This window comes from Chinchilla lanigera, unplaced genomic scaffold (genome assembly GCF_000276665.1).
Source record: "Chinchilla lanigera isolate Chin_1 unplaced genomic scaffold, ChiLan1.0 scaffold00043, whole genome shotgun sequence".
In the NCBI taxonomy this organism is placed as follows: domain Eukaryota; kingdom Metazoa; phylum Chordata; class Mammalia; order Rodentia; family Chinchillidae; genus Chinchilla; species Chinchilla lanigera.
In genome coordinates this window covers 17,906,910-17,932,789 of record NW_004955444.1, presented here as the reverse complement: position 1 = coordinate 17,932,789, position 25,880 = coordinate 17,906,910, and the positions used below count along the sequence as shown (strand labels likewise).

Sequence of the window (25,880 nt, the reverse complement as noted above, 5' to 3'; positions counted from 1 at the left end):
CACAAGAGTGACGAGACAGTGGGAAGCTCAGTATAGTCTGGGTGGGAATAACGTGAATTAAAGCAGTTGTGATGGGACTGGGGAGGGAGTTACATTCATTCTCTGGGTCTGTTCTTTTAGCTGGTGATTAGGATATTAATGATGGATTTTCCTTCTGGTTATACAGCTTAGACGAAGTGATCCTCAGTACAAGTGGGGTCCTCTCTCTGAGTCCCTGCAGTTGATTTGGCCCAGGTGGGTCTAAGCCATGGCTACAGAATACTTCTCAGATGTGGCTGCTTGTCTTCCAGATGTGTATAAATGCTAACCATCTGTGTGCTTATTGCTACCTCAGCTTTCTTCCATTATCTCACTTAAACCTCATAATAAATTCTGGAGGAAGGTATAATTACTAACTTTATTTTACAGTGAGGAAACTGAGGCTCAGCGGAGCCTGGGGTCACAGACCATAAGCGACAGTTGGCAGTTGAACTAAGGACTGTCTGACTAAAACCATGCTCTGGCCACTGTTGTGTATTGCTGTCGTTTGTTGAAACTTTTGATTTTGGCTGTATTGGGTCAAAATAGTTTCAATGTAATATTTAATTGAAAATCCAGATCATTTTCTGCAAAATACTAACAAAGGCAATTTTATATAGACAACATAATTTTGTAATATTTTGGGTGGACACTGAAGAATTCATAGCCTTTTTTGACTTTTTAGTGTGTTTGATCTGTGTACTGGTACTTGGAAATGCTTAGCTGTCTCTAAGTATTAATGGTGCAAGGTCTAATGAGTTTGCAGTCTTTCAGTAATCAGATCTGGGGTAAGTGCTTCTCTTAGCTACAGGCTTTTTGTCTAAGCATTTGGAGAGGTCCTGTCTGACTTTCAGCCATCTTGTAAGTTCCACACAATTCATCCTTGGGAAGGGCAGATGGAAAATCATTAGCACTTCTCTCCTGCAGCAAATAGATGTTTCCTCAAACCTGGGCTCTGGTTGGCTTCCAGACAAGGCAGCCTTTCGCTCCTGTAGGACAGTGCACGCAGTGCCTGGCCACCCCCCTAAATTAAACTGTGTGCCTCACTCTGGGAGAGAGAGGTCACCATGGAAAGCATAGCTGCCAGCTCACTTTACCTGGCAGAGGTTCAACCCTTTGACAGGCCTACCTCTGATTTAAACAAATTTGAGAAATATGTAAAGTTTTGGAAGCAGTTTTGCACTGATTTGATAAAAGAAACCACAAAACACTGCAGCGCAGGTGTTGAGAATGTTTGAAAGCTGATTGAGGGAAGCAGATGGCTTTAGTCAGTGGCATCCAGCCAAAAGAGCAGGTGCTGGTCATGTGACCGCTGGTTACCAGGGTAATCTGATTGCTCTTGGCGTGCAGATGAAAGGAAAGGGGCCCAGTGTTCAGCTGTAGTATTGTATAATTTGTGGCAGTTAGAGCGGAAATAAATGCTGGAAATGGAGCCTCATAGTAGGGGAGACTTCTGTCCATGTGTAGCGTAAACACTAGGACAGTTGGATGAGGCACTGTTGTATGGATGTTTTTTTTATTTAAAAAATATACTTTATGTGGTATTTTGGTGACTCGAAGTTTTAAGGACACTGCCTTTCTTCTTTTTTAAATAAAGTTGACTCTTGAAACCTAAATGTCATTTGCTATATTCTTGAATTGTTTTATTTCTGTATATGGGTATTAACTGTGCTACAGTGTTAACAGCAAAATCAAAATAAGCTCTAAGTATTAAAACTTAGATTAGCTAGTTTAAGATAAACAAGCACTTTATTAGTTGAAAAAATACATTTTAGATTGAGATGGGTACATTGCCATTAGCAATCTTGAAATATTTCTTATAGCACATGCCTTACTTAAGTAAAAGAATACAGATATCTTGTCTTGTTCCTTTTGTAGCAGCTTAGACTAAAAACATTCAGTTTAATGTACTCTGCCAGTACTTTTCTGGAAATTTACAAGCCCATAAATAAATTTAGGTTTTTGAAATACATCATTTGTTTTTAAAATTAATTAGAATTTGAGATGCCTACAAATAGTAAAAGAATAATCATTGCCAAGGTTGGCTTATTTTTTTGTGTTACAAAATGATGTGATATTAGGAAATCTTGGGAACAATATGGAAATCAGAGGTAGTACTAAGTGTGTATCCCAGCAAGGCTATCAAAGCTAATGGTTTGAATTTAAAACTTAAATTTTACAAGTGTTTTTTTTCTTGGAGTTCTTTCCTGTCTTTTATGTAATACTCAAATTCCATTATCATTTGTTGTCAACATATTTTAGAATATGTGCTTTAATTATTGGGGTGCTTTGCAATATTTTTCATTTAACAGACCTAACATTTGAAAAAAGACTAGTTGTGGTTACCTCAAAAAATGCCTACCACCAAAATAAAACTTACTTTTAATTAAGAACACAGAATTAAGTAAAATTATATATTTCAGGAAATTGCTGTATAATTTTTCTTATTAAAAGATTATAAATTGGATTAAAATGTAACTGGATGGTATAAGAGAGGATATTTAATAAGACTGGTCACAAAGGATTTGAATAGAAGTAAGCACAGCTATCTGCAAGAAACACAAAGATGTAACTGTATGCTATTTTTCTTTGACAGTTTAGATAAAGGTTTTTCACGTCTTAAAAATTTGGTAGACCTTCTTAGCCTGGCTTTTCATTATGGTTTGGTGTATTGGTGGGAGTTTTAAATAAGTACACTGTGTATGGTATTAGGAGTTTTTGCTTGCAATTTTACTTTAACCAGGTCAAATATTTGCTAAAGGTCATCAATATGGAGTTTTGCTAACTTGAGAATACCATTTAACTATAACTGGCCATCGTGTATCAACTTACCAGTTGTCAACTCTACTTTAGGGTTATTAATGTGGAAAATAGAAGGTATGGGAAATGAAGAAAACTACATTAAAAAGTGAACACTAAGTGATCTACTTTGAATTCTAGTAATAAGAAATCTGATTCAGAAGCAAGTACTTTGAAGAAAAAAGTCAACAAGGGAAAAACAGAAGGTTCTGAAAATTCAGACTTAGACAAAACACCCCCACCATCTCCTCCTCCTGAAGAAGATGAAGACCCAGGTATACAGGTAATACCACCATTCTCTTCCTGAACTTCAGTTATCTACTTCGAATGGACTTTATGAATAATAATTTGGATATTTTTCTCTTCTCTATTTCAGTTATAGAAAATCACAGTTTAGGTGAATATCAGTGCATCCTTTCCAGTTGACTAGTGTGTAACTGTTACATGGTTGATGTTAGCTACGTATAAAGTATACTACAACCACCCCCCATCTTTTTGGTGGAAATGCTTGTGAAATGTTTTTATGGTTGCCTGGAATACTATATCCATAGTGATGAGAACTAGTATGGGGAGTGGGGAGGGCACAATGCAAAATTAAACTCCTACCGAGTTTGGTTTTGCCATCTTTGAATTTGTGATTAATAAAACAAAGGCTCTTCCTTTATTTCTTAAATGTATTTTTGCTGTTTATAATATATGTTATTGTTGACATTGGTTACCTTTAGTTCATTTACAGCTTGACTCACATTTTCATAATTTCTTTGAAGCTTGGTTGTATGTCTTTTATTTTTAATTTCACAAAATAATAACCAAGGCATAATTTGTAGGTTGTCTTAAGTTTTCTGACATCTGATCAGAGATGAAATACATTCATGTAATACTGAGGTTTCTATGAACAAGTCAGTAGTGTCCCAAAGGCCACTCTGCAGAATTTTCCAGTATTAGATTCTCTTGACTTACAAGAATTTTGTAGGAATGAATTCAGAAACGCTCTGAAATAAATATTAGGAATTTGAGTTCTTATGTATAAAGTACACTGCCTTCACTGATTGGACTAAGGGGATGTTGGCACGTGACGGTTAAAAATTATTTCCTTGTTAGGTTTCTTGGAAGGATGCCAGTCTAGTCCGCTGGGATGACTGGGAATGTGACTGGTGTGAATGACATCTGAGTTATCAGGGAGCAGTTACTGAGGAGTCCCACTGGAATAAGAATCCAACCCTGAGAAGCTTATTAGACTTCTTTTTTTCTTTTTTTTAACATTTAGTGTACACATTCATCTGTACTCCTACCAGTTAGAAACAAAATATTTGTAATATATAGCCCTATTCTAAGAAATTTTAGTTTTCTTTTTGTTTTAATTTTTGTATTTTGAGTAGAGCTCTTCAGTATCTTTCACTGCACAGAATGACCTAAGCTAAGAACCTGAAAAAAGAAATGGAGAGAGTAAGTGAATGAATGTAATTTGGTGGTGTTTGGTTTGGTTGGATCACTAACATAGTGATACCTTTGCACTGTAGGTTAGTTAATTTATTTTTATTTTATGTCAGTGGAAAGATATTGGGAAGGTAATTGATATCTTTTTTTTAATTGATTAAGCAGTTTTAAATAAAATATTTCAATGATTTTGAATTTTATTTTTACCCTCAGGGATCTTTTGTCCTGATTTGTGTTTGCTCAACGCAGGACCTTTATAAAAGTGGTTCTTGGACAACATTAAAAAGATTTATTTACAAATTATGGAAATTCATTATTTCTTTCAAAATACTGCTGCTGTTTTCTAAACAGCCTATTTGTATTAATTAAGACTCAAATGGACTTTATGAATAGTAATTTGGATTTTTTCTCTTCTACATTTCAGTTATAGAAAAATGACAATTTAGGTGAATATCAGTGTAGCCTTTCCATTGCCTAGCGTGTAACTGTTACGGGTTCAATTCCTGGCATCTCTGATGTAGGAAGTGATACTGAATGCTTATTTGTTATGTTTCTTATAACACATGGATGAAGGGCTTAGAGTAAAAATTCTTGATTTTATAATTGGTTTCCAAAAGTGAATGCCATATAATGTAAGTAACTCCAAACTGACAAGGTATTATAGCAGGGAGATCCTGGAAACACATTTAAATCTTCTGTTCAGTTAAAACAGGTATATAGCTTAAGTATAAGAATATTTTTTCCTGAGGCAGTCTGAATTTTAAAAGTGGGTGTTAAAGTGTCAACCCAGAAGTTTTTGTTGAGTTACAGTTTAAATACAGTTCTTACGTTTCATTTACATTCACAGAAATCTTACAGGTGGTAGTAGTTTAAGTGATCATAGTAGAAACATAGTGCATTCTGAATAATTTAATTTTGTATTGGGAAGTTGTAAAAGGAATCTTAATACCCCAAGTAACTGGCTTTAAGGTTAATTACTATATAGAAAGTAGGTAAACTGTATAACATTTAAACATTTCAGAAAATTGATTGTAATTACATTTTGCATGTTTTTTTGTTTTATACCTATTAAGTGACTTTGTATTTATTACTAATTCCATGACCATTGTATGGCTTTATATTACCAAGTTGGTTTGAGAGGAACTTACATTCGAAGAGTTATGTTTGCCAATATATAAATCTGTTTTTTAAAGATCTCCTCTTTTATTACTGGAACATTTTATTAATACTAGAATGCAATTTAATGTAAAGTTGATTGGTCTCAGACCCGTGTAGAACCTGCCCAGTTACTTGTGCTGGAAGAATACAGTGACAGTGTGGCCGTAAGCGTGGAAACCTGATCAAACGCCACAGATGGGCCATCAGTGCCACGTCCTCTCACAGTGATGGTGTCAAGATGGAAACAGAAGTTAGTCCATTTCAGTTTAGTTAATCTGATGTGTCAGATGAAGTATAGCTACTACGCTAACTTTAATACAGTTAAAACGTTGTTCTTCATAATAGTCTGGGTTTGTTTTTTTAATGAGCCTTCTATATCATAAAGAAATTGACAGTCCAAAAGTGAGGGATGGACCAGTGGGCCTGAGAGTCAAAATAAGTAGGTCAGCTTTGGAAAGAGAGAAGGGAAGCTGTGCAAGGTAACTGGGCCATTTTTCTTTGGAAACCTACAGCTTTTTAATGGTGACTTTAATCTTCCTAATTGTATTTTACAGTATTTTAAGTGAAATCCCTTACGTGATCTTCACAGTATTTGTAAGGGGTAGTTTTTATCCTTAAACCCAGCCTGCAGGCCGGGAAACTGAGGCCCACAAAGTGACTCATCCAAAGCCACGTGAAAGTTAGGGCCCGTTCAAGCAGCAGTGCTCAGCCGTATGGCTCATGAGGTCAGGCCACCTCCTGAGATGTGGAGAAGGATCCAGACGGCAGAACGGCCCCGATTCCTCTGCTGCCTCCACCAGCATTTGACTGTGCTGAGCAGCGTGGAAGCTCTGTCTTGACTAGGGGGTTTTCTCAAGCAACCTCCAGCTCCTGTCATTCCTTTGGTCAAGGCCACTAGTGTTAATAAAACTTTACCCTAAGTGACCTTTGTGGCTGTGTGCCTCTGTTGCCCTCTTTGCGTAGAGCTGAGATTTGTATCGATCAGGATGTTTGATAGTCATATTATCCTGAGTGTGAACTCTCTCATACCACTTTCTGAAAGTAGAAGAGAACACAGACTTACTAGGATTAAAGTCAGTCCGTCCCTATCTGTAGGAAAAAGTGGCGAGCCCCTGCTGGTCCTAACTTCAGAGACTCAGTCCCTGTGTACATGAAGGGCGTGTCACCTCTCGCCTCGGTGTCTCAACTGTAAAATGCATGAGATTCTTAAAAAGTTTTATTACATCACCCTTATAGAAAACACTTACATCCTGTGTTTTCAGTATTTTTTTATTTCTTTTATGTGTTTTCCTGACCCGGTCTGTAGCTGTAAAATTCTGGTGTTCGTTAACAATTTCAAACTTAATGTGTGTCATATTTAAACTTAGATTTTATCACATAGGCGTATTTCTCACCATTTTAACTAACAGTGCTAATTGTTTGCTTAAAAGGTTGAACAATAGAATTACTTTGCACAAAATTTCAAAAACAGTTAAAATTTTTACTTTTTTAAGAAAAGCAGGGCCAAGGATATAGCTCAGTGGCATAAGCACCTGCCTGGCAAGCACAAGGTCCTGGGTTCGAGTCCCAGTACCAAAAAGAAAAAAAAGAAAAGAAAAGAAAAGAAAAGAAAAGAAAAATTATTTTTCATCATCATTCATTATGAATTTTACCATTCAACCCTCCATCTCTTAAAAACTTTTTAGAATGTTTCTTTTAAGACCAAATTTAAAACATAAAACCCACCCTGCTGCTTTTACTCTTTTTTAAGAGTTAATACTATTTACGATTTGTGCGATTTTTCAGTTTTTTTCTGTTACTGAAAGCACACTTATTCATTTTTTAGCAAATAATTATCGAAGGACATGAGACATACATGCCCTTTGTTTTAAGGTGTTTTTTTTTGGATGACCCACATATCAAAATAGACAAAATTTTTTATTTGTCTTAAGTAGAATCAAGATATGTATGTAGCTTACTAGAAATGGAACTGCTGGGCCAAAGGGTTGGCACGTTTTAATATTGCTATATACGGCCACATTGTTCTGGAGAGGCCGTACTGGGTTATATTTTGACTACAGGAGTGTGAGAATACTCATTTTACCAACAGTTGTACCAAAGCTAGCTGTTACCAATCTTAAATTTTAAGCTGCAAGACAAAAAGTTAAAACAGTTAAGATTAGTCTTCATAGTCATTCATCATGAATTTTGTCATTCAACTTTGTCATTCATTTGCCTCTTCCTAATTTCCAGACTGTCTCTTTTAGGACTGAAATTCAAATACAGAAACTTCTTATTTAAGTAGTCTTCTGAAATATGGCGTACTTTGAATAGTAATGTAACAATATTTGTTTAGAATGTTGTAATTTACAGAGTGTCTTCTAATGCATTTTAGGGACTTTTTATATGAAAAGTTTTCAATCATATAAAAGTAGGCCCAGGTCTACTAGTGCCACTCTGGTTCAATAGACACCCTACTGGAATGCGGAACGAGATTTGTCGTTGCTTCCATTATGCTATTGAAGGACGTTTTCCTGGGAGCAGCGTGTAATGGCTGTCCCTCGAGTCCAGTCCACATTTCCTCCCATTTTCTTTATATTCGTTGCCACAATGATCTATTCACTTGATTTATGGGATTACAGTTACCAACTTTTCTTTAACATTATCTTTTTAAAACATATCTTACCATCCTGAGCTGTTAGAAAGTGATTGCTTTCTAAAACCACATTGTTGGGATTCTGTTGTAGAAGAGGCGGTCCAGCAGGCAGGTGAAGAGAAAGCGCTACACTGAAGACTTGGAGTTCAAGATTTCGGATGAGGAGGCAGACGATGCGGATGCTGCAGGGAGAGACTCCCCCTCCAACACCTCACAGTCGGAGCAGCAGGTTAGCAGCCAGACTTCTGTGGTTCATGTATGCATTTTAGAAGGTGGACGGGAAATCTCATAGCTGGAATCTGAGAAGTTCGGTGACAGTGTTGGACTTTCCAGCAGGGGAACATTCATCTGATGGTGGCTAATGTGCTTTGGGAAATTAGTTGTTTAGCAGTATCTTTTTAAAAGCCCTGTTCACTGAAATTTATTTTTATACAAGCCTGGGATATGTAATTTGACACAATTTTGGAGAATTAATGGTCTATGCTGAGGGAAGAGTGAGAGCTAGAATATGAGGCAGCTGAATTTACCTCTGAGAATTCAGTGCTGTAGCTTCTGGGACTTTAATAAACCACTCAAGCTCGTCTCCTGCTGTTCAGCACTGTAAGAACCCCTTTATGAAATTACTGCCTTGTAGTACCCAGCAGGGCATACTTTATTCTCTGTGCAATGTAAATGATGGATAAAATAGTTTGGATAAAATATAGATTCTAATGTAGGATTATTGTAAAGAATTTAAAAAAAAATACTCTTTTTACTATTACTGTACTTTAGTTAACAAACTGATAGCACATTGAAAAGTACAGTATGTTAAACGCAATTTCATATCTTATTTGGTAATTTGTGCTGTGTTAACTGGTGGCACAATGTTTTATGTGACCTCCATAGATAAAAGCTGCCTGCAATAACAGAATGATGAGTATATTTACCCCATGGGTATAGATGAAGAAGTTATATTTTTGACTGCTATCATGCAGAGATTATTTTCTCTTGGCAGCTGGAGTTTCTGAATGCTCTCTGGCTTGAGGGACCCATGCTAGTCTACGTAATTAAATCACATAATCATGGAGTAATAAGCACAGCTCTTCCTTCTGCCTTTCTGTGGAGTGAGATTTTTGTTTTTTGCAGTCACATTTCCCACCGGTGACTCTGTACTCAGTGATTTCAAAGTGTGGAGATAGTGGCAAAGGGGAATGAGTTTTTGCTCTTGTAGTGTGAACTGAAATGTTTTCCATTTGGACTGATTTATGTATGCCGCTTTATTTTCTTAGGAATCTGTTGATGCAGAAGGCCCAGTGGTAGAAAAAATCATGAGCAGTCGTTCAGTGAAAAAGCAGGTAAGCAGCATTTGGAACAATCAAAATCTGTGGTGTATGTGCCTCTTTTAGGATTATTTGCTTTGTAATTTTCTTTTAAGCATCAACTATTGTAAGGTAGACTTTCTGGTAATATTTTTTATCTTGTTGGATTTCTTAGTCTAATATAAATCTGTGGAACATTTTAACTTCAGATAAAGTTCAGATACATCAAGCCATGAAATTAAAATGTGTTAAGCTTTGTTACATCACTCAGAGCAGGCGAGGAACTTAGAGGTCTCTGAAGAAATATATGGGAGACTCAGAGTTACAGACTCCTTTTTTATTAAAAATTATTCACAATAATCCAAAACATGCACTTACCTCTCATCTCCCTTTGGAAGGCCCCCCACCCCAGCCTCATGGTGAGATAGTCTTTTTATTCTTTTGGCAAGGAGATGTTTTCTCAATAATTTTGTAACATTTTTTTCATTTATAGTTGAAATATTTGTATTAGCAGTGCAAAGATGAAATATAGGGCTGTTTAACCTCTAAGAACTTGTGATTATCTTGTTGAGAGACTCATGCACTGTTTTATTTGTGCATGCGTATAGTGTATGATACTTAGAGTCCTTGTGAGTAGTTGGTACATGCACATGTCACATGTTACTTAATTCCTTTTTTCATTACCTTTCCTTTCCTTCCCTCCCTGCTACAGCCCGTCTCTTGATCCCTTTGTAGGACATGTTTGCAGTGTACAGTGTTTATGTTCCTTGTGAGCAGTTGGTACATGGACTCATGTACTCTTGAGTGAAGAATTCCATTGACATTATATTGTCTCCTATTGATGAAAATTCCCTGTTCCGTCCCAGCTATCTCTGTTCTTGTGCAGTTTGGAAAGTGCTTTACCTCTTTCAAATAATTATGTTGGTATTCAGGTGTATTTACGTATTCTAGCATACAATTTCAGTATCTCCAGTAAGTGGCTTTGGGTATAGGTATCTTCCCCTCAGCTTCAATCAGTGCAGTTCTTTTTATTTGCTTTCAAGATGGGTAGAAGTGCAACTTCGGTGAGTGTACTTTGTGTTTGCAGCACTGGAGATTGAACCCAGGTCCTTGTACATGCTGGCAGCACTCTGCCACTGAACCATGTACCCCAAAGTCCCCTTCAGTTTTTGGGTACGCGAAATAAAGTGGATTCTCTTTAATAAAATGTACACAGTATGATTTCCCAGTGAGAAAGATGAAGATCAGAGGAATTGTGGGTTTTAAAGTGAGATCCCAGGCTTATCAACTAGCAAGTCTTAGCTATTCAAATAGTTTTATCAAGAGATCCATGAAAATGTCATTGCACCGAACAGTAAACTTCTTTACCATCATTTTAATACTGCTTGCTTTTCTGTTGTGTGATTCAGGATATAGATTTTTATCAGTTTATATAACTCCAGCTCATGTGAAATAATTGAGAAGAATATGTCAAGATATTTTCAAATGGAGTTCAAGGGTAGGGTGTGTGAGGCTCTCTGATGACACTAAAAATTTTGGCCCTAATGAATTAAATGATAAAATTCAGCCAGCTCTCCCACCTGTTCAAGCAGAAGTGAGCACTATTTAACTCATTAAAAAGGTTATATTTTTATCCTACTAATGACTCTAGGACTGTTCATTTGCAAATTGTAGATATATGATAAAATTTAAATACTTGACATGCTTTAAAGAATAATCCCCTTCACTGAATTGAAGTGACTTGTTTGAGTAAATAGCATGTCATTTAATGGGATACACTGATTTTCATTCAGTTGATAGTACTTCAGCAGCCTACTCAGCAGGTTTGGAAGTTGCAAATTATAATTAGCTCTCTTATTCAGAGCTATTTAGCCTATGCATTATGTAGGACACTGCTTTTTTTCTTTCTGTGTTACCCACTTTTTTTCTTAGCTACCCTTTAAAGACAGGTGTGTATATTTTAGGCATAGATGTTGTTACCATTTACTGGTAATCCAGTTTATCTTACTGTAGGGCACTGAAAATGATAGTTTAGCCAGGTGTTGGTGATACACATCTGTAATCCCCACACTCAGGAGGCTAAGTCAGGAAGATTGCAAGTTTGAGGCCAGCCTGGGCTAATAGTGAGACCCTGTTACAAACACCCCACTCCTCAATTATAGATTACAACTGTAGATAAAAGAGGTGAATTTCAGGATGGAGAAAATTAGTGGAAGCATTCCCCTGAAAGGTGCTGTATGCTATGGGATATGATTTGAAGTAAGGAAGAGAAGTGGAACTCACTTAATTGCTTGTCTATTATGGTATTTTTTAAAAGGGCATTTAAAATCCTGAGAAGATAAATATTCACAAGAATTAATTTTTTAAATTGCTAGTGCTCTCAGAGTGGCTCTTAAAGTACTTATTAAAGTTATCAGATTTAGAAATACTGGAGGAAAGCATTGCAAATAGAAACAAAAGGAAATTTGAGATTTTTCTGTGGATTCTAGCTGTCCTTGCTGGTCTGTTTCCTATTACCATGAATAATTTAAGAAGTAGCTATGAGAAGGTGTCTTTCTGCCTTCCTGCCAGCCCTGTAGAAAGTGACTGTGGTATCCCAATGCCTGTCTGCAGGGAGAAGCCCAACACATAGTGGGAACTCAGGGGTTTCACAGTCAGTAAACTTCACGGCTGTAACCTCAGAAGCATGCTGTTCCGTTACGATGGAGTTAGGCAGCTCACAGAACTTCTCTGGCGGAGCTGTCTCATTCAGCAAGCACCTTATGTTTAATGGGGGGGGGGGTTCGGGCATTTATATGCTGTAAACGCAAGTTAATTTGAATGTGACCCTGTGGAAGGGCCATAGTTTTGTTTGTATTTGATTTTGAATTAGACACTATATGTGAATGGATATTTGGATCATATTGAAGGTAAAATCTTTCATTTTCTTTTTTTTTTTTTTTTTTGTTTTGTTTTTTTCCGGTACTGGGAATCAAACTCACGACCTTGCACTTGCCAGGCAGGTGCTGTGCCGCTGAGCTAAATCCCCAGCCCCAAATCTTTCATTTTCTGCATTTAGTTTAATAGCCCTTTCTGCTGTGAGCCATCTATGTTTGGAGAAGAGTTCAAAGTCTTTGTGAATTAAAACCTTAAAAAATAGTTCCAAAGACAAATTCTGGCCATATTCTCTAAAATTCTTAATTTTTCTTTAAATTCCAGAGCATTTGTTTTAATTCTCTTCATTTCAATCTAGCAGCTAAAAATAAAAGTATAAAGTTACAACAAAACTTGCTGGGCATGGTAGTGTGTGCCTATAATGCCAGCACTTGGGAAGCTGAGGCAGGAGGATCCCAGTATGTTCGAGTCCAGCCTGGGCTACATAGTGAGTTTAAGACCAGTCTGAATTACAGAGTGAGATCCTGTCTCAAAAAAGGAAAAAAAAAAAAAAAAAAAAAAAAAAACCCCACAAAACTCTTAATTTCATTCATTTTTGTGTTCTTATTTTCTCCCTAAGTGAACTGTGATTTATCTGTGTTAGAGTATGCAGTAAGTTGAGCCAGAGGGATTCATATCCATACCTTATTGCTGTCTATGTGAAGGCACTTTTTCATACTTTTATGCATTAACTTTGTTTCTGTTTTTTAATTTTTTGAGACAGGGTCTCACTGTGTGGTTCAAGCTGGACTTGAACTCACTACATAACCCAGGCTGGGCACAAATTTAAAATCCTCCTACCTCAACCCCTTGAGCGCTAGGATTATAGGTGTGCACCACCACTCCCAGAAAAGTTTTTCTTTTTTGCACTGTAGTTTAGCTTTGTTTGTCCAAGGTAACTGCAACAGATTGTTTAGGAAAGATCGTTCCTTCTTTCAGGCAATAGAAGTATCAAATGCTGGATAGCCTTTTTGAATTCATGTGGCCACAGGAGTCTGTCTATTTTACAGTCAAGGATTCTGGTTCATGTGAAGAATGGGACAACTATGGCTTAATATATAGAACTAATATATAATAGAACTTCTAATATATAATAGAACTTTAAGCTTATGAATAATAAAGATTTCTATAGACAAGCACATTTCTCAGAAATATTCTGTTAACACATGAAATTAGAGTGCTCTCAAGCACTGGTAGCTATTCATGAAATAGTTTTAAGTGTTTTGTGTGTGTGTGTGTGTGTGTGTGTGTGTGTGTGTGTGTGGTCCTAGTGCTCCATCTCTGTTATTCATGGGTATGCACAGTAAAGGATGACGTCTGGAAAAGGGGGAGTGTGAGGTGTTGGAGGCTGGTCAGAATGACTGCCATTTAATGAATAATTGAAGCTCAGGAGTTCATATGCTTTCACTATTTGTTTTGCCAAAATAAAGAGGTCAGCATGATTGTATTTATGTGAAAGGAAAAAGTGAAAAACAGTTCTATTTATAGTTCTGGGGCAAGGAGATGGTTATCCTACATGTATGGTCAGTTAAACAAAACAGTGCTATATTTAGGGACATCTGAAAGATTCACATCCCCAGAACAATTCTGCACCAGCTCTAGGTGTTGCTAAGTGAGGTTGCAGAACCTAGTCCCTTCCTCCCAGGCACTAGGCACTTTTTTTTTTCCCCAGAATTATTTAGGGAAAAGGGTTATTTTTGTTCACAGATATGGAGGTTTCCGTACATGACTAATTGACCTCATTGCTTTGGGCCTGTCACAACATATCATGGCAGGAGCTCCTGGTGGAGTGAAGCTGTTTACTTTATGGTCAGAAAACATGAAAGAGAGAGGAAGAGAGGAGGCCCTGGGATTCCACCCACTACTTCCTTTGAGGACATGCCCCCAATTACCCAGAACCCTCCACTAAGCCCCATCTCCTAAAGTTTCTACCACCTCTCAATAAATAGTACGGAACAAAGGTCTAATCATTTGGGGATGGGCCTTTGGGGGACACTTACAATACTAACTGTATCTAGACCCTCTCATTAGATATCTTCACAGCAGATTTCTAGAGGACTAGCTGGTCACAAGAAAATGAATACTAGTGAGAGCTGGAAACAGGTGGTGGTTGTAAGAGAACTTTTTGGTAAGATAGAATGAAAACTGTTTCCACTGTTGAAGATTTGCTCGTGTGAAATAGAGTGTCCACTTAGAATTGTGGAGCAGTGAGACCATTCAGAATGAAGTAGAAAGAGCAGTGAAGCTGATACTAAAAAGAAGGAAGTTAGCATGGAAATGATAAAGCCTGTCTCACCGCTACCTAGAACATGTATAGCTTTTTTAAAACTCAGAATTGAAAGAAATATAGTTAGTGTCAAAAGAGTAAAAGCTCAGATATTTGAATTCCATTCTAAGTGTAGCTGTCATGATGTGTTGGGAAAAACATGGAAAGATCTTGCCTTTCATTCTCCTGGTTGTCTACTATCTAATCTCTGCCCTTCTCCTGGAATCTCTTAATTCTATATAAAGATAGTATATCTTGAAATGGAATAGAATAGGGAAATATTACAGCTGCATCCTGGATGGATTACTTGAATTGACTGTAATTTATCTATAAATTAACTCCAGCTTTATGTGGTTGGCTTTTGAAGATATCTGGCCATCATTTCATTTCATTTCATTTCATTTCATTTGGGGTAACTAAAAGTCTGCAAAAATGATGACATCCTGAATATACTGGTTTGAGAAGCTGTTTTATATTTATGACCTTCCACACACCCATTGGGGCACAATCAGATACTAAGAGGTGTTGACCACATTCCTGAATATTCAGTCTTCTTATTGATGATCTTTAGACAAGCTGAAAAATATGTACATTTCAGGTTTAACTGATACAGTAAAAATTGTGAGCAAATCTTAAGTTCACAGTTATTCACAGTAGCTTGAAGATTATAGATTGAGGGAAATCGTGCCTTTGAACAGATCTGTGACAATCTGTTCCAGTAGAAATGTTTGCTCTTTTGTTTGTCCTCTGCTGTGTTCCTACTTGCCTTAATTTTCTTCAAAGCATCTAGGAAGCAGTGTAGCACCCATGTATGACCCTCAGAACAGGCTTTGGGGGCTGTGGTACAAGTGTAAAAGCAATTCTGTAACATCTGTGAGGGGTGTTTATGTTTTATATCTCTGCTTTATCTGATCAAATGTTCCAGAAGAAAATTACATATTATGACTTGTTTAACAGCTTACAACCAAAAGGGTGGGAGGGAAAAAGAGAGCAAGAGAGAGATATCTAAAATATCGTATAAACATTATCTTCTGCATACGCTATAGCAGGTAGGATCAAGGGAGACGTTACAGATAATCTTAGCACTGAAAACTCTTGATTTGGCTGACAGGTATCAGGATTTTAACCTAGCCTGAATGAAGTATTTGGAGTGTTAATTTTATTTGGCTGCTATGTATGTGAGACATCTTGTCTGAGAGGTTTTAATTGTACCATTGAGTAAAACTAAAACTATGAATAGTGATGCACTGAAATTACAGCATGAGAACAAGGTTTAGTTTTATATGGGTTCTTGTTTAGAGTTATTAACTATATGGAGAAATAAATGTCTTTTAAATATTTTAAAACATTACAAAACCCACAATGTAAAGTTGCCATGAGGCAGCCAAAAATAATACATATGGCATTCAGGAGAGCAGTTGCTAATTGGCTGCTGCCTGAGAAAATGGTACACTTGGCGTCTACTTAACACTGTGGGTTTGGCAGAAAGCCAGATTTGGGGTCAAGTTGTTGTGAATGAAGCTGCATGTGGTTAGGGAGGAGTTAAAATGATTCATGTCGTAGAAGCTCAAGCCCGTCGAGTGGAGTAGTGTGCGCGGCCCGAGCACGTCAGTCTTCCTTGCGCAGCCCTCCTGTGCTCACAGCGTGCGCGTCTTTCCAGGGAGGCCCCGCTCTGCGCGCTCAGGCAATTCTGTGCTCCTGTGGGAGTAAGTCATCACTTTCGAAATATTCAAGTACGTGGTTTTAAGTGTGTGCCTGAAACTTTCTTTTGTTGCAGAAGGAATCTGGAGAGGAGGTAGAAGTTGAGGAATTTTATGTGAAATACAAAAACTTGTAAGTAAATTGTGAATTTTTTTAAATATGTGGGGGAGGTTATATTTTCAAAGTGCTTTATAACCTTTTATTTAAAAATTGAGAATTGGAAAATTTTGGTATGGTTTTTTTGATGCCTTGGAGGTTGTTTCCTACTAATTTTATATCTTTGATATTTTATAAATTTAATCTCCCTGAAAAATGTGTAATTGGTATAAAGTTTGCTGACTTTCCTATATAACCAAGTTCTTTTTAGAAAGACTAAAAGTTTATGGTAATAGAGAAAGAAGTAAGGTAATGACCCCTGCCCTCTGAGGCTGTTCTCCAGAGCTCTTCTTCTTCTCAGGCACTTGAGACGGAGCCTCACCATGAGATGAAGGCTCTAGAGAAACTGTGACATCATTCAGGCTTTAAAATGCAATGAGCTGTGACTTTATCTGGGTTTGTTTCTACATTTGTTTAGTGAATTAGAATTACATTATTTTTAAAAAGCTGAAGGGAAAAAAACAGTGAGTTCTCACACAGACTCCTTTGTAGATACAGACCTGGTCCAAACCACGTTATGATGAGTCAGCATAACTTCAAGGCTCAGTAGTTGTCCTGCTGGGGAAGAACGAGATCATTAGCTAACCTGAGTAACAACCACAGATAAGGACAGAAACATTCATTCATAATAGAAACATTGTTTATCCTTTTTAAGGCAAAGAACTAAAGAACCACATTAATAAATTCTAAGGTTTCTAAAGAGAAGGTTTTGTGAATTGCTGTGAAAACAGCCAAAGCAAATTTACGCTTAGAAAAAGAAAACATCAGATACCATTTTTTTTAATGCTCTCTTGTTGTCATTAGCACTGTATTAACAAATATGCATTTTTGTTGAAATTATAAGTAAAATCTTTCATGAAGTAAAAAGATAAAGTTACCCCTTTCAATTTTAATCATGAGAATTCTTTGAAATGCAGTCTGGCAATACAGATCTGCTCAGTTACGTGTTAGATATTGTCATGATTTTGTCTACAGAACATGATGAGTTTACACATGTGCAAATTACGCATATGACATGATTTCCTCTGCTGAGTCCTTAAGGAGAGAGGTCAGGATAAGTAAGGAAGAGAGGTGAACTAAGTAAACCAGAGCAGGAAAGTTCCCTTGTAGATATATCAAATTAAAACAAGAACAAAGAAGCTTAAGTATCAGCTGCCAAAAACAGACCCTGTTAGACAGACATCTGAGTCAGTGTGTGGCACCGAGTCTGAGGTGCTTGCATCCATTTGAAGCTGTTAATAACTCTAGAGGAGATAACACTGCCAAGCAGGGAGGACCGGTCCTACCTGTCAGTCATTTGAGGTGAAGGAAAGGGAGCTTTAAAAACTGGCCTTCCTGTCTGATATTATCAAGATAAAAGGAAAATCAAGATTTCTCTAAAATTAAAAGCTTTTGTTAACCTATTTTGGTATAATTACAGAAAATTTGCAAAAATGGTAGAAAGAATTCCTGCTTTTTATAACTTACTTACACCTTTTAAAAGAGCTTTGAGACTATGAAATATGGTAATGGTTGCTGAGTAGTGATTTACTAATCCCATCAGTCCTTCTAGATTTATTAGTTAAGTTGCTACCTTTTTTCTCATTTGCTAGTTTATAGGTGTACAGACTTGTGCATTCTCGTTGTATCAAATATGTCATAGTTCTTTTGTGGTATTACGTACTTTGCTTGTATCGTCCAAGACTTGGACAGTGGGTGCCCCTTCAGGTGGCTGCTCCCTCTTTTCACCATGTGCCCGTCTTTCTTTGAGTGCTGGCACTGGAGTCTGATCTAAGCTCAAGTTGTAATTTCCCTGTTCTATCCTGGAATCTGTTATTTCTCCAGACTCTCGATTATTTTTATTAGAGAATTCGTTTAGAAACCAAGACTTGGGCTGTGGGTATGCTCATTGCTGTTGAAGAGTCATTGCTTCTAGGCCCTGTCAGCGGATAAAGCTAGCATAGTGTACACACACGCATATACCTGTATGCACATATAACTTATGCATATGTATACCTGTTTACTATGTGTATACACATATCTGTCTGTATCTCTATGCCTATCTACCTAACAACAACAAAAACAATGCCTTTGATGCTTCCAATATTATTCCAGTACCACCACAGGGTTCATTCTATCATTTTTTCCTTTCTACATTAATTTCTTTCTTTGACCATAAGAAGCTTGGCTCTTACTGTCTGTAATACTTTTTTTCAGTCCTAGGATATATGGGAATTACTTGTTAGTTCATATTTTTGCAAAAAGGAAGCCTATATTTGTTTGTAGGGTTTTTTTTTTTTTTTTTGTCTTTAGTTTAAGGTCATAGAGGTTAAATGCAGTATTCAGAATTTCCTTAAGTTCTTAGATTGTCTGCCCCTTACCCCCAATAGTTATTTGATACACAGTTTGGTTTATTAGTCTCTGTATATTTATCCCATCTTAGCCACCCCATTTTTGCCTTTTATTTACTTTTTGTTTCCCCCAAGTTGGTGAAAATACTAAGGCTCAAAAACTGGAACTGTGCACAAAAGTTTACTGAGAGAGTAATTGTCAATTTCCTTCCCTTTCTACCTCATTCCTGCCTAGTTCTTCATTTATGTCACCTTATCCTTTCTGTGATGTGTGTGTGTGTGTTATTAAAAATTCTGTGCTATCAATACATGTTTGCTCTTTTTTCTCATGACACTGTCATTTGGAACTCACTGCAGTGTATTGGTTAATAGGGGTCTTCATCATCTGTTACAGTTGCATAGTACTTCATTGCCTGGGTATACCATGGTTGTTCATCCAACCTGCTATGTATATTAGCATGTGAATAGCTTTTGGTATTTTATAATCATAAATAGTACTATAATATGTATTCTTGTGCATATATATTTTTTCAAATTATTGGAGCCATAGCTTTAGAGTGAACTCCTAGAAGAGGCATTTCTAGACAAAAAGGCAGATTTTTTTTTTTTTTTTTTTTGTACCAGGAGTCAAACTCAGGACCTCTTGCTTGCCAGGCAGGTGCTGCACCACTGAGCTGTATCCCCAGCCCCAACAAAAAGGGAGATTTACATGTAGTTTAGAGAAGTTACTAAATTCTCTTCCTTAGGGTTATGACAGTATTCCTGTCAACAGTATACAAGAACACCTATTTCCTCACAGTCTTCCCAACATATAGTATATGTTGTCTTTTTAATTTTTGTAAAAAATTATATTTCAGTGAAATTTTAGTTAGCATTTTCTCTTTAGGTGAATAAGAACATCTTTTCATAAAGCCTGATGGGCACATTGATATCACTTATCTGTATATGTCTTTTGCTTATTTTTTTCAATCATCTTTCCCTCAATTTTAAGTGCTCTTTAGATGGAGTTTTTCATTTTGGCCGTGAGCTGCAACTATTTTTTCAGTTTCAGTGGGTACTGATTTGATTAATGTGTCTATTGCTCTATAAATTAAAAAAACCCACATAGTTAGATTTTTCATGTATTTTTTCTTTTATTAAACCTGGCTTTTGAGTCATAGGCAGAAAGCTTTTCCCTATTCCTGTGTCAAAGGACTATCTAGCACTTGTTGTCCTCTAGTATTTGCAGGGCTTCATTTTCTCTGTTTGGCTGTATGATCCATTTGGTGTTAATCCTTTGTATTGTATAGGCATGGTTCTCATTCTACTCTTTTCCGTGTTTGGTCATGCGTCGTGTAACAACAGGGACACGTTCTGGGAGACACACCATCGTAGTACATACTCTCACACACCTAGGTGGTCTAGGTCAGTCACTCACTGTGGCCTTGCAGTCAGTAAGTGCTATAAAGATGGAGTGTGTGAGGCTGTGGAGTGAAATGCAGCCTACTGTTGTGCAGTAAACTTTTTACAGTAGGAGGAGCTCACCCTAAAATAATGACAAAAAGAATGGTGTACTAATTACATAAACTAGTAACATAGTAATGGTAATGCATAGATTTCGCTACACCAGCATCACTACGAACGCATGAACAATGTATTTTACTAAAACATTGTAACAGCTACAGCATCCCTAGGCAATAAGAATTTTTCATCTTCGTTATAATCTAATGGGACCACCAATTTATATTTGGTCTGTCATTGATCATTGACCAGTGTTGTTAGGCAGTACATATCTCTGTTTCTCCCTTACTTACAAATCTACCTTTGCGGTAAGAATGTAGGTCAGTGATACTTACCCAGTTGTAAGGCCCTGGGTTCAGTGCTCAGCTCCACAAATAGGAAGGGAGGGAGGGAGGGAGAGAAGAAAGAATTTAGAGAGAAATCCATGTTTACCAGTTAGTTGAGATACAATCTTTATTACATACTGAAGTTGCATATTTATTCATATTTGTACTTTATTCCTTTGATCTGTTTTTGGATTCATGAGCCAGTACCACATTTATGTACAAATACATAGTGTATTTTAATATCTGGTAGATTTAGCTTTTCCTTGTAGATTCTTTTTAACATTTTTCTGGATATTCTAATGTTTTGTTTTGTTTTGTTGGTACTGGGAATTGCACTCAGAACCTCACGTTTGCCAGGCAGGCGCTGTGCCACTGAACTGTATCCCCAGCCCAGCATGTTTATGTTTATATAGGAAGTCTTGTGTTAAGTTGTCCAGTTCCATAAAAATGCTTGTTTGTATTTTTATTTACATCGTATTACATTTACATATCTTCTCATTGGGTATTGTTTATGTGAAGGCTATTTATTGATTAATGTATATTAACTTTATTTTTTAAATTTTTTAACAATTTTTTTTAAAGAGAGGAAAAACAAAACATACAGAATTTCAAAGTAAGATGATAGGAAATTAACAATGGTTATTATATTACATATTATTATCTTCAAAGTAGTTGCTCAGATTACCAGTACAGGCATGCAAAATTGATCAAACAATATAAGCACTAACTGTTCCTTTCAATGAACTAGTAGAAATTAGTGGTACAATTATCTTAGCTATCTTCTGTGTATATATATATATATTTTCCCCCCTTTCCTTCTTTTTCTTTTCTCCCTTCCCAGTTGTTCTTTCCTTTTGAGCAGTTTTTTCCCTTTCACAGTGTATGTTGTACCTTTTGAATCTTATTTACTCTTTCAGTTTCTTACACTAGGGAGACAGTACAGTATTTACACATGCAAGTCTGGTTTATTTCACTTATGAGTATGGTCTCTAGTTGCACCCATTTACCTATAAAAGCCTCAAAAATCAGGCCCCCCAAATTCAAAGACCCAATCCAAAAATGGGCATCTGAGATGAATACACACTTCTCAGATGAAGAAATACAAATGGCAAATAAATATATGAAAAAATATTCAGTGTCATTGGTCATTTGAGAAATGCAAATTAAAACAACACTGAAATTCCATCCTTCCCCAGAAAGAATGGCTATTGTGAATAAATCAATCAGTAACGAATGCCGGAGGGGCTGTGGGGAAAAAGGAACCCTTCTCCACTGTTGGTGGGAATGTAGACTGGTACAGCCACTCTGGAAATCGGTGTGGAGATTCCTCAGAAAACTAGGATTAGAGGTCCCATTTGACCCAGCTATTCCCCTCCTCAGTATTTTTCTGGAGGAATTAAAAACATCATACCACAGAGATATATGTATGTATGTCAACTTTATATCCTGCTATATTGCTAAATTATTTATTTTATTGTTTCAGTTACTTTTCTAAATAATTCTGTAGGATTTTCCTAGCACACAACTGTATAATCTGCAAGTTGAGGTAGTTTTACTTATTGTTTTCTGATTATTATGCCTTCCCTGTTTTGCCTTATCTACTGGCATTGTAGCACCCCTGATACAATATTGAACAATATAGTGGAGGTATTGTATATCTATATCTTGTTTCTGATCTCTGAAAAAGTGTATTGTTTCTATTTTTAATAAGATCTAGCTTTACGACTAAGGTTTGTCTGTATTTAATTTTATTAATGAACTACCTATCAATTCCTATTTTTTCTGAGTTTTTAAAAATCCATTATGGGTGTTGAATTTTGTTAAAGGTTTTTAAACATCAGTGGGAATAATTGTATGATTTTTCTCTTTAGACATATTGATTCTGTGTATTTTTTAATGGATTGCCTAATATTGATCCAACCTTGCATTCCTGGAACAAATCCTCTGTGGTCATGGTGGTTTTTAAAGCTATGTTTTGTTCTGTTGTGCTTCTGGAGATTGAATGCAGGGCTTTGTGCTTGCTGGGCAAGTGTTCCACCGCTTAGCTACATCCCTAACCTGATGTGGTTAGTGTAGTGTGGAAACATGTTTGTTAATGTTTTATTTAGAACTTCACACTGATAGGCAAAAGGGTTTTGGGCTTTGTTGTTGTTGTTTTTCTTTTGCATAGTCTTTATCAACATTAAGTATAAATGTTATACTCTTTTCATCAAGAAAAATTATGTTTTGAAATGAAATTTCATTTGCTAAAGTGACCATGAACTATATTATGTGTTGGGCCTGGCTCAGATTATTTTCTATTAGCTGTATAATATTTTTTACAATTTAATCCTTTGTAACATTTTCCTTATTACGTTAGTGCTAGTCTACCAGTAAAATTTTCCTCTTTTTTTTTTTTTAACCTTAATTATTTACTGAGACATAGTAGCCAACCTTTGACCTGGTTTTTCTTCTTTCTTCTTCCTGATCAAGCCTCCTGACTAGGCTATTAGGTTTAGAATTGTGGAATCAATGACTGAAAATTTCAGCCCAGTTTACTTTCAGGCTGTGGATCAGGACTGGAACCACTTTTATAATGGCCCATGTCAAGCTCAGGGATACTCTGGCGGTGCTTTGCATGTGTTAGACCATCCCCTGTGATAAGATTATTAACTGCACATGTGCCTTTTTTCTAGGACACTAGGACAGGTTGTTTATATGATGTTTGTTTTTGGTTATCACAGCATTGCCTATTATTTATCAGAAATTTAGGCAATAACACTCAAAAATAGAAAATAAAATACTTGCACTTTTACTACTCAAGTAATCACTACTATCATGTTCCTTTAACCTATTTTTTTCTCTGTGTAGAGATTTATATCAGTGGTGTATATATATTTTGTATATGTGGCACATTTATTTAAAATCTTTCCTCCTTTAGTCAATTATAGGAATGAATTAGTTCTATCTTAGACAATGAATATTAGACATTACATAAATATCAATTATATGGTACTTAGTATCATAAAAACTTTTCATATTACTAACTTTTTAAAGGATTCGATAATGGCTGCATAACTTGTAAGTAGTAGTACTTTGATCCTGACAGAGGTATATATTCAAGTGACACAGGTCTTTGTGGTATCATCACTGGAACAAGAAATGAGACAGTAGAAGCAGCTGGGGGACAGGGAAAGAATGATGGTACAAAATAATATTGAAATGTCAAACAGGTGAATGTGAGATCCCATCAACCATTCTGTGTGCCTGCTACTCTCAGGGAAGGAAAATGGAGGGTTGAGTGCATTGAAGTTCAGGTTAGGGAAGGCAAAAATGAACTCAGAGAAGAGGGTGGTGTGTCTGAAGGGCATGGGACTTGCCTAGTGAGAGTGTGGGTGTTATTAAGTGAAAATTCACAAGGGTCATTGGGGAGTGTGGTATGGGCTAAGGCTCAGAGATTGGATGGTATCTTTTCCAGTTGTTCTAGAGGACTATGTTAAGTTCACTTTGAGGGCCAGTGTGATAGGCTTTGTGTGAACCAAAGGCATCCTATATTGCTTATCTCCAAAGAAATTGCTATAGTAAGTTTGAACTTTTAACTTGATTAAAAATATTTATTTTTCAATGATAAAAGACTCAAAAAATGGATTCATAATTAAGATCACCCCATAGTGTTAACCATTTTATACTGAAGCTTAATGTGTGCACTTAGGAAAACAGCTTGTTATTAGCACACACACGCACACACACGCACACCCCGCCATGTGTGCTGGCTGAGAAATCTGGGAGGCTTGGGGCACAAGGCAAATGCCAGACATCATCATTGACTTTCTTTTATTCTCAAATATTAGTGGTTCTCTTGAATATTGCTTAGCAGCCCTATAAATAATTAAGCAAGTTATTTTGTTAATGATTTGTGTAGTTGATTTTAAAAATAATATATACATAAGAAGTGCCAATTTTACACATTTCAAGTATATTTTATTCTTTCAGCTCTTACCTTCATTGTCAGTGGGCATCTGTAGAAGATTTGGAAAAAGATAAAAGAATTCAGCAAAAGATTAAACGATTTAAAGCAAAACAGGGCCAGAACAAATTCCTTTCAGAGGTATGGAATACCTGCTTAATTTTTTGAAGTATTTACTTTACTAAAATACTCTTAAATTGTGAATTTTACTTCACTGAATCATTAAGAAAAACTAGTTTGCCTCATTTAGTGCTATTGCATATTGCTAACTGGTTGTTGCTAAAAAATTTGTAAACAGGAAATTTCTCATTCTTCCTGTTGCTTGGTCTGAAAGATAGCAGTCCTTATGATACTGTGTAGAAACGGTGGTAATGGTATGATTACAATCTTGTAATGAGAGTGAAGTTAGAAGATAATGCACAAAAGTAAGTAGACAGTTCTATTGAGATTTAGCTGGTTAAAAACTACAGTGAATATGAAGTACATGTTATAGGATGTACAAGTTTAGCTTTTGGTGGGGAAGTATGTGGCACATTTCTTTTGTTTAAGACTTGCTTGTCAAAACAAATGCTGTGTCACTGTATAGAAGCTGGTACATTGTCACTGCCTGTGCCCTTTTATCCTAGGTTATCACTTACTAAAAGACAGCAGAACTGAGGGCAGTGAAGAAAATCTACATGTATTAGAAGTAACAGGTTACCCCCTACCAACATAGTCAATTACATTTTTTTTTTTTTTTTTAAATGCTTCCTTTTGTAAGCTGCTTACTGAGGTTTTGTTTCTGGACTTTTGATCACCAGTTTGGTTTCACTGTCATCCTCAAGTACATGAAAGAAAAATTCTAACATTGAAAGATAAGTGGAAGACTTATCTTAGTTCTTCTTCTCATAAAAAAGTTAACCAAATGTAACCTGTAAAGAAGTATGAAAATTGATACAAAACAGTACGTGGTCAACAGACTACTTCATGCTGCCATCCCTTTTGTCAAGATAAGGAGGAGCGTTTGGTATTTTGATGGCATAAAATCTTTATAGTCTCATGTGACCAGTTTCTACTCTGTTCCAACCTGGTCTCACGATCCCGGCAGGCAGGCTGATGGTAAAGTCTGCATTGGGTGGAGGACTTGTGGGTGGTTGCTGCGCGCTCTTTGCCTACCCCCACATGTGCATTGCCCCCTTTGTTACCTCGGGACACAGGCATTTTGGCGGGGCAGTAGTTTGTGCTGAATGGAATGTAGTTAATGAAGTATGACTCAGATCTTACATCTTGGAGAATATTAAGATTTTTTTTTTCAAAAGGGTGGTTTTGAGGAAAATACTATGAAATTCTATTTTGCGTGTCCTTAATGAAACTGAAGTTGAATGTTTGTGCATAGAACAAGTTAAATAATTAGCTTC

General features: G+C 36.5%; 1 protein-coding gene across 3 annotated transcripts in view; it reads left to right on the top strand.

Annotated features, from left to right (window-relative positions):
• The window catches only part of Chd7 (chromodomain helicase DNA binding protein 7), a 207,625-nt gene that overhangs the window by 134,834 nt on the left and 46,911 nt on the right, over window positions 1-25,880 (top strand). For all 3 annotated transcript variants that reach the window (XM_005392182.2, XM_005392181.2, XM_005392183.2), the window contains 5 exons: window positions 2,959-3,100; window positions 8,139-8,276; window positions 9,316-9,381; window positions 16,302-16,357; window positions 24,510-24,624. In XM_005392182.2, coding sequence (XP_005392239.1) covers window positions 2,959-3,100; window positions 8,139-8,276; window positions 9,316-9,381; window positions 16,302-16,357; window positions 24,510-24,624 — 517 coding nt within the window. The remainder of the gene's footprint in view (window positions 1-2,958; window positions 3,101-8,138; window positions 8,277-9,315; window positions 9,382-16,301; window positions 16,358-24,509; window positions 24,625-25,880) is intronic.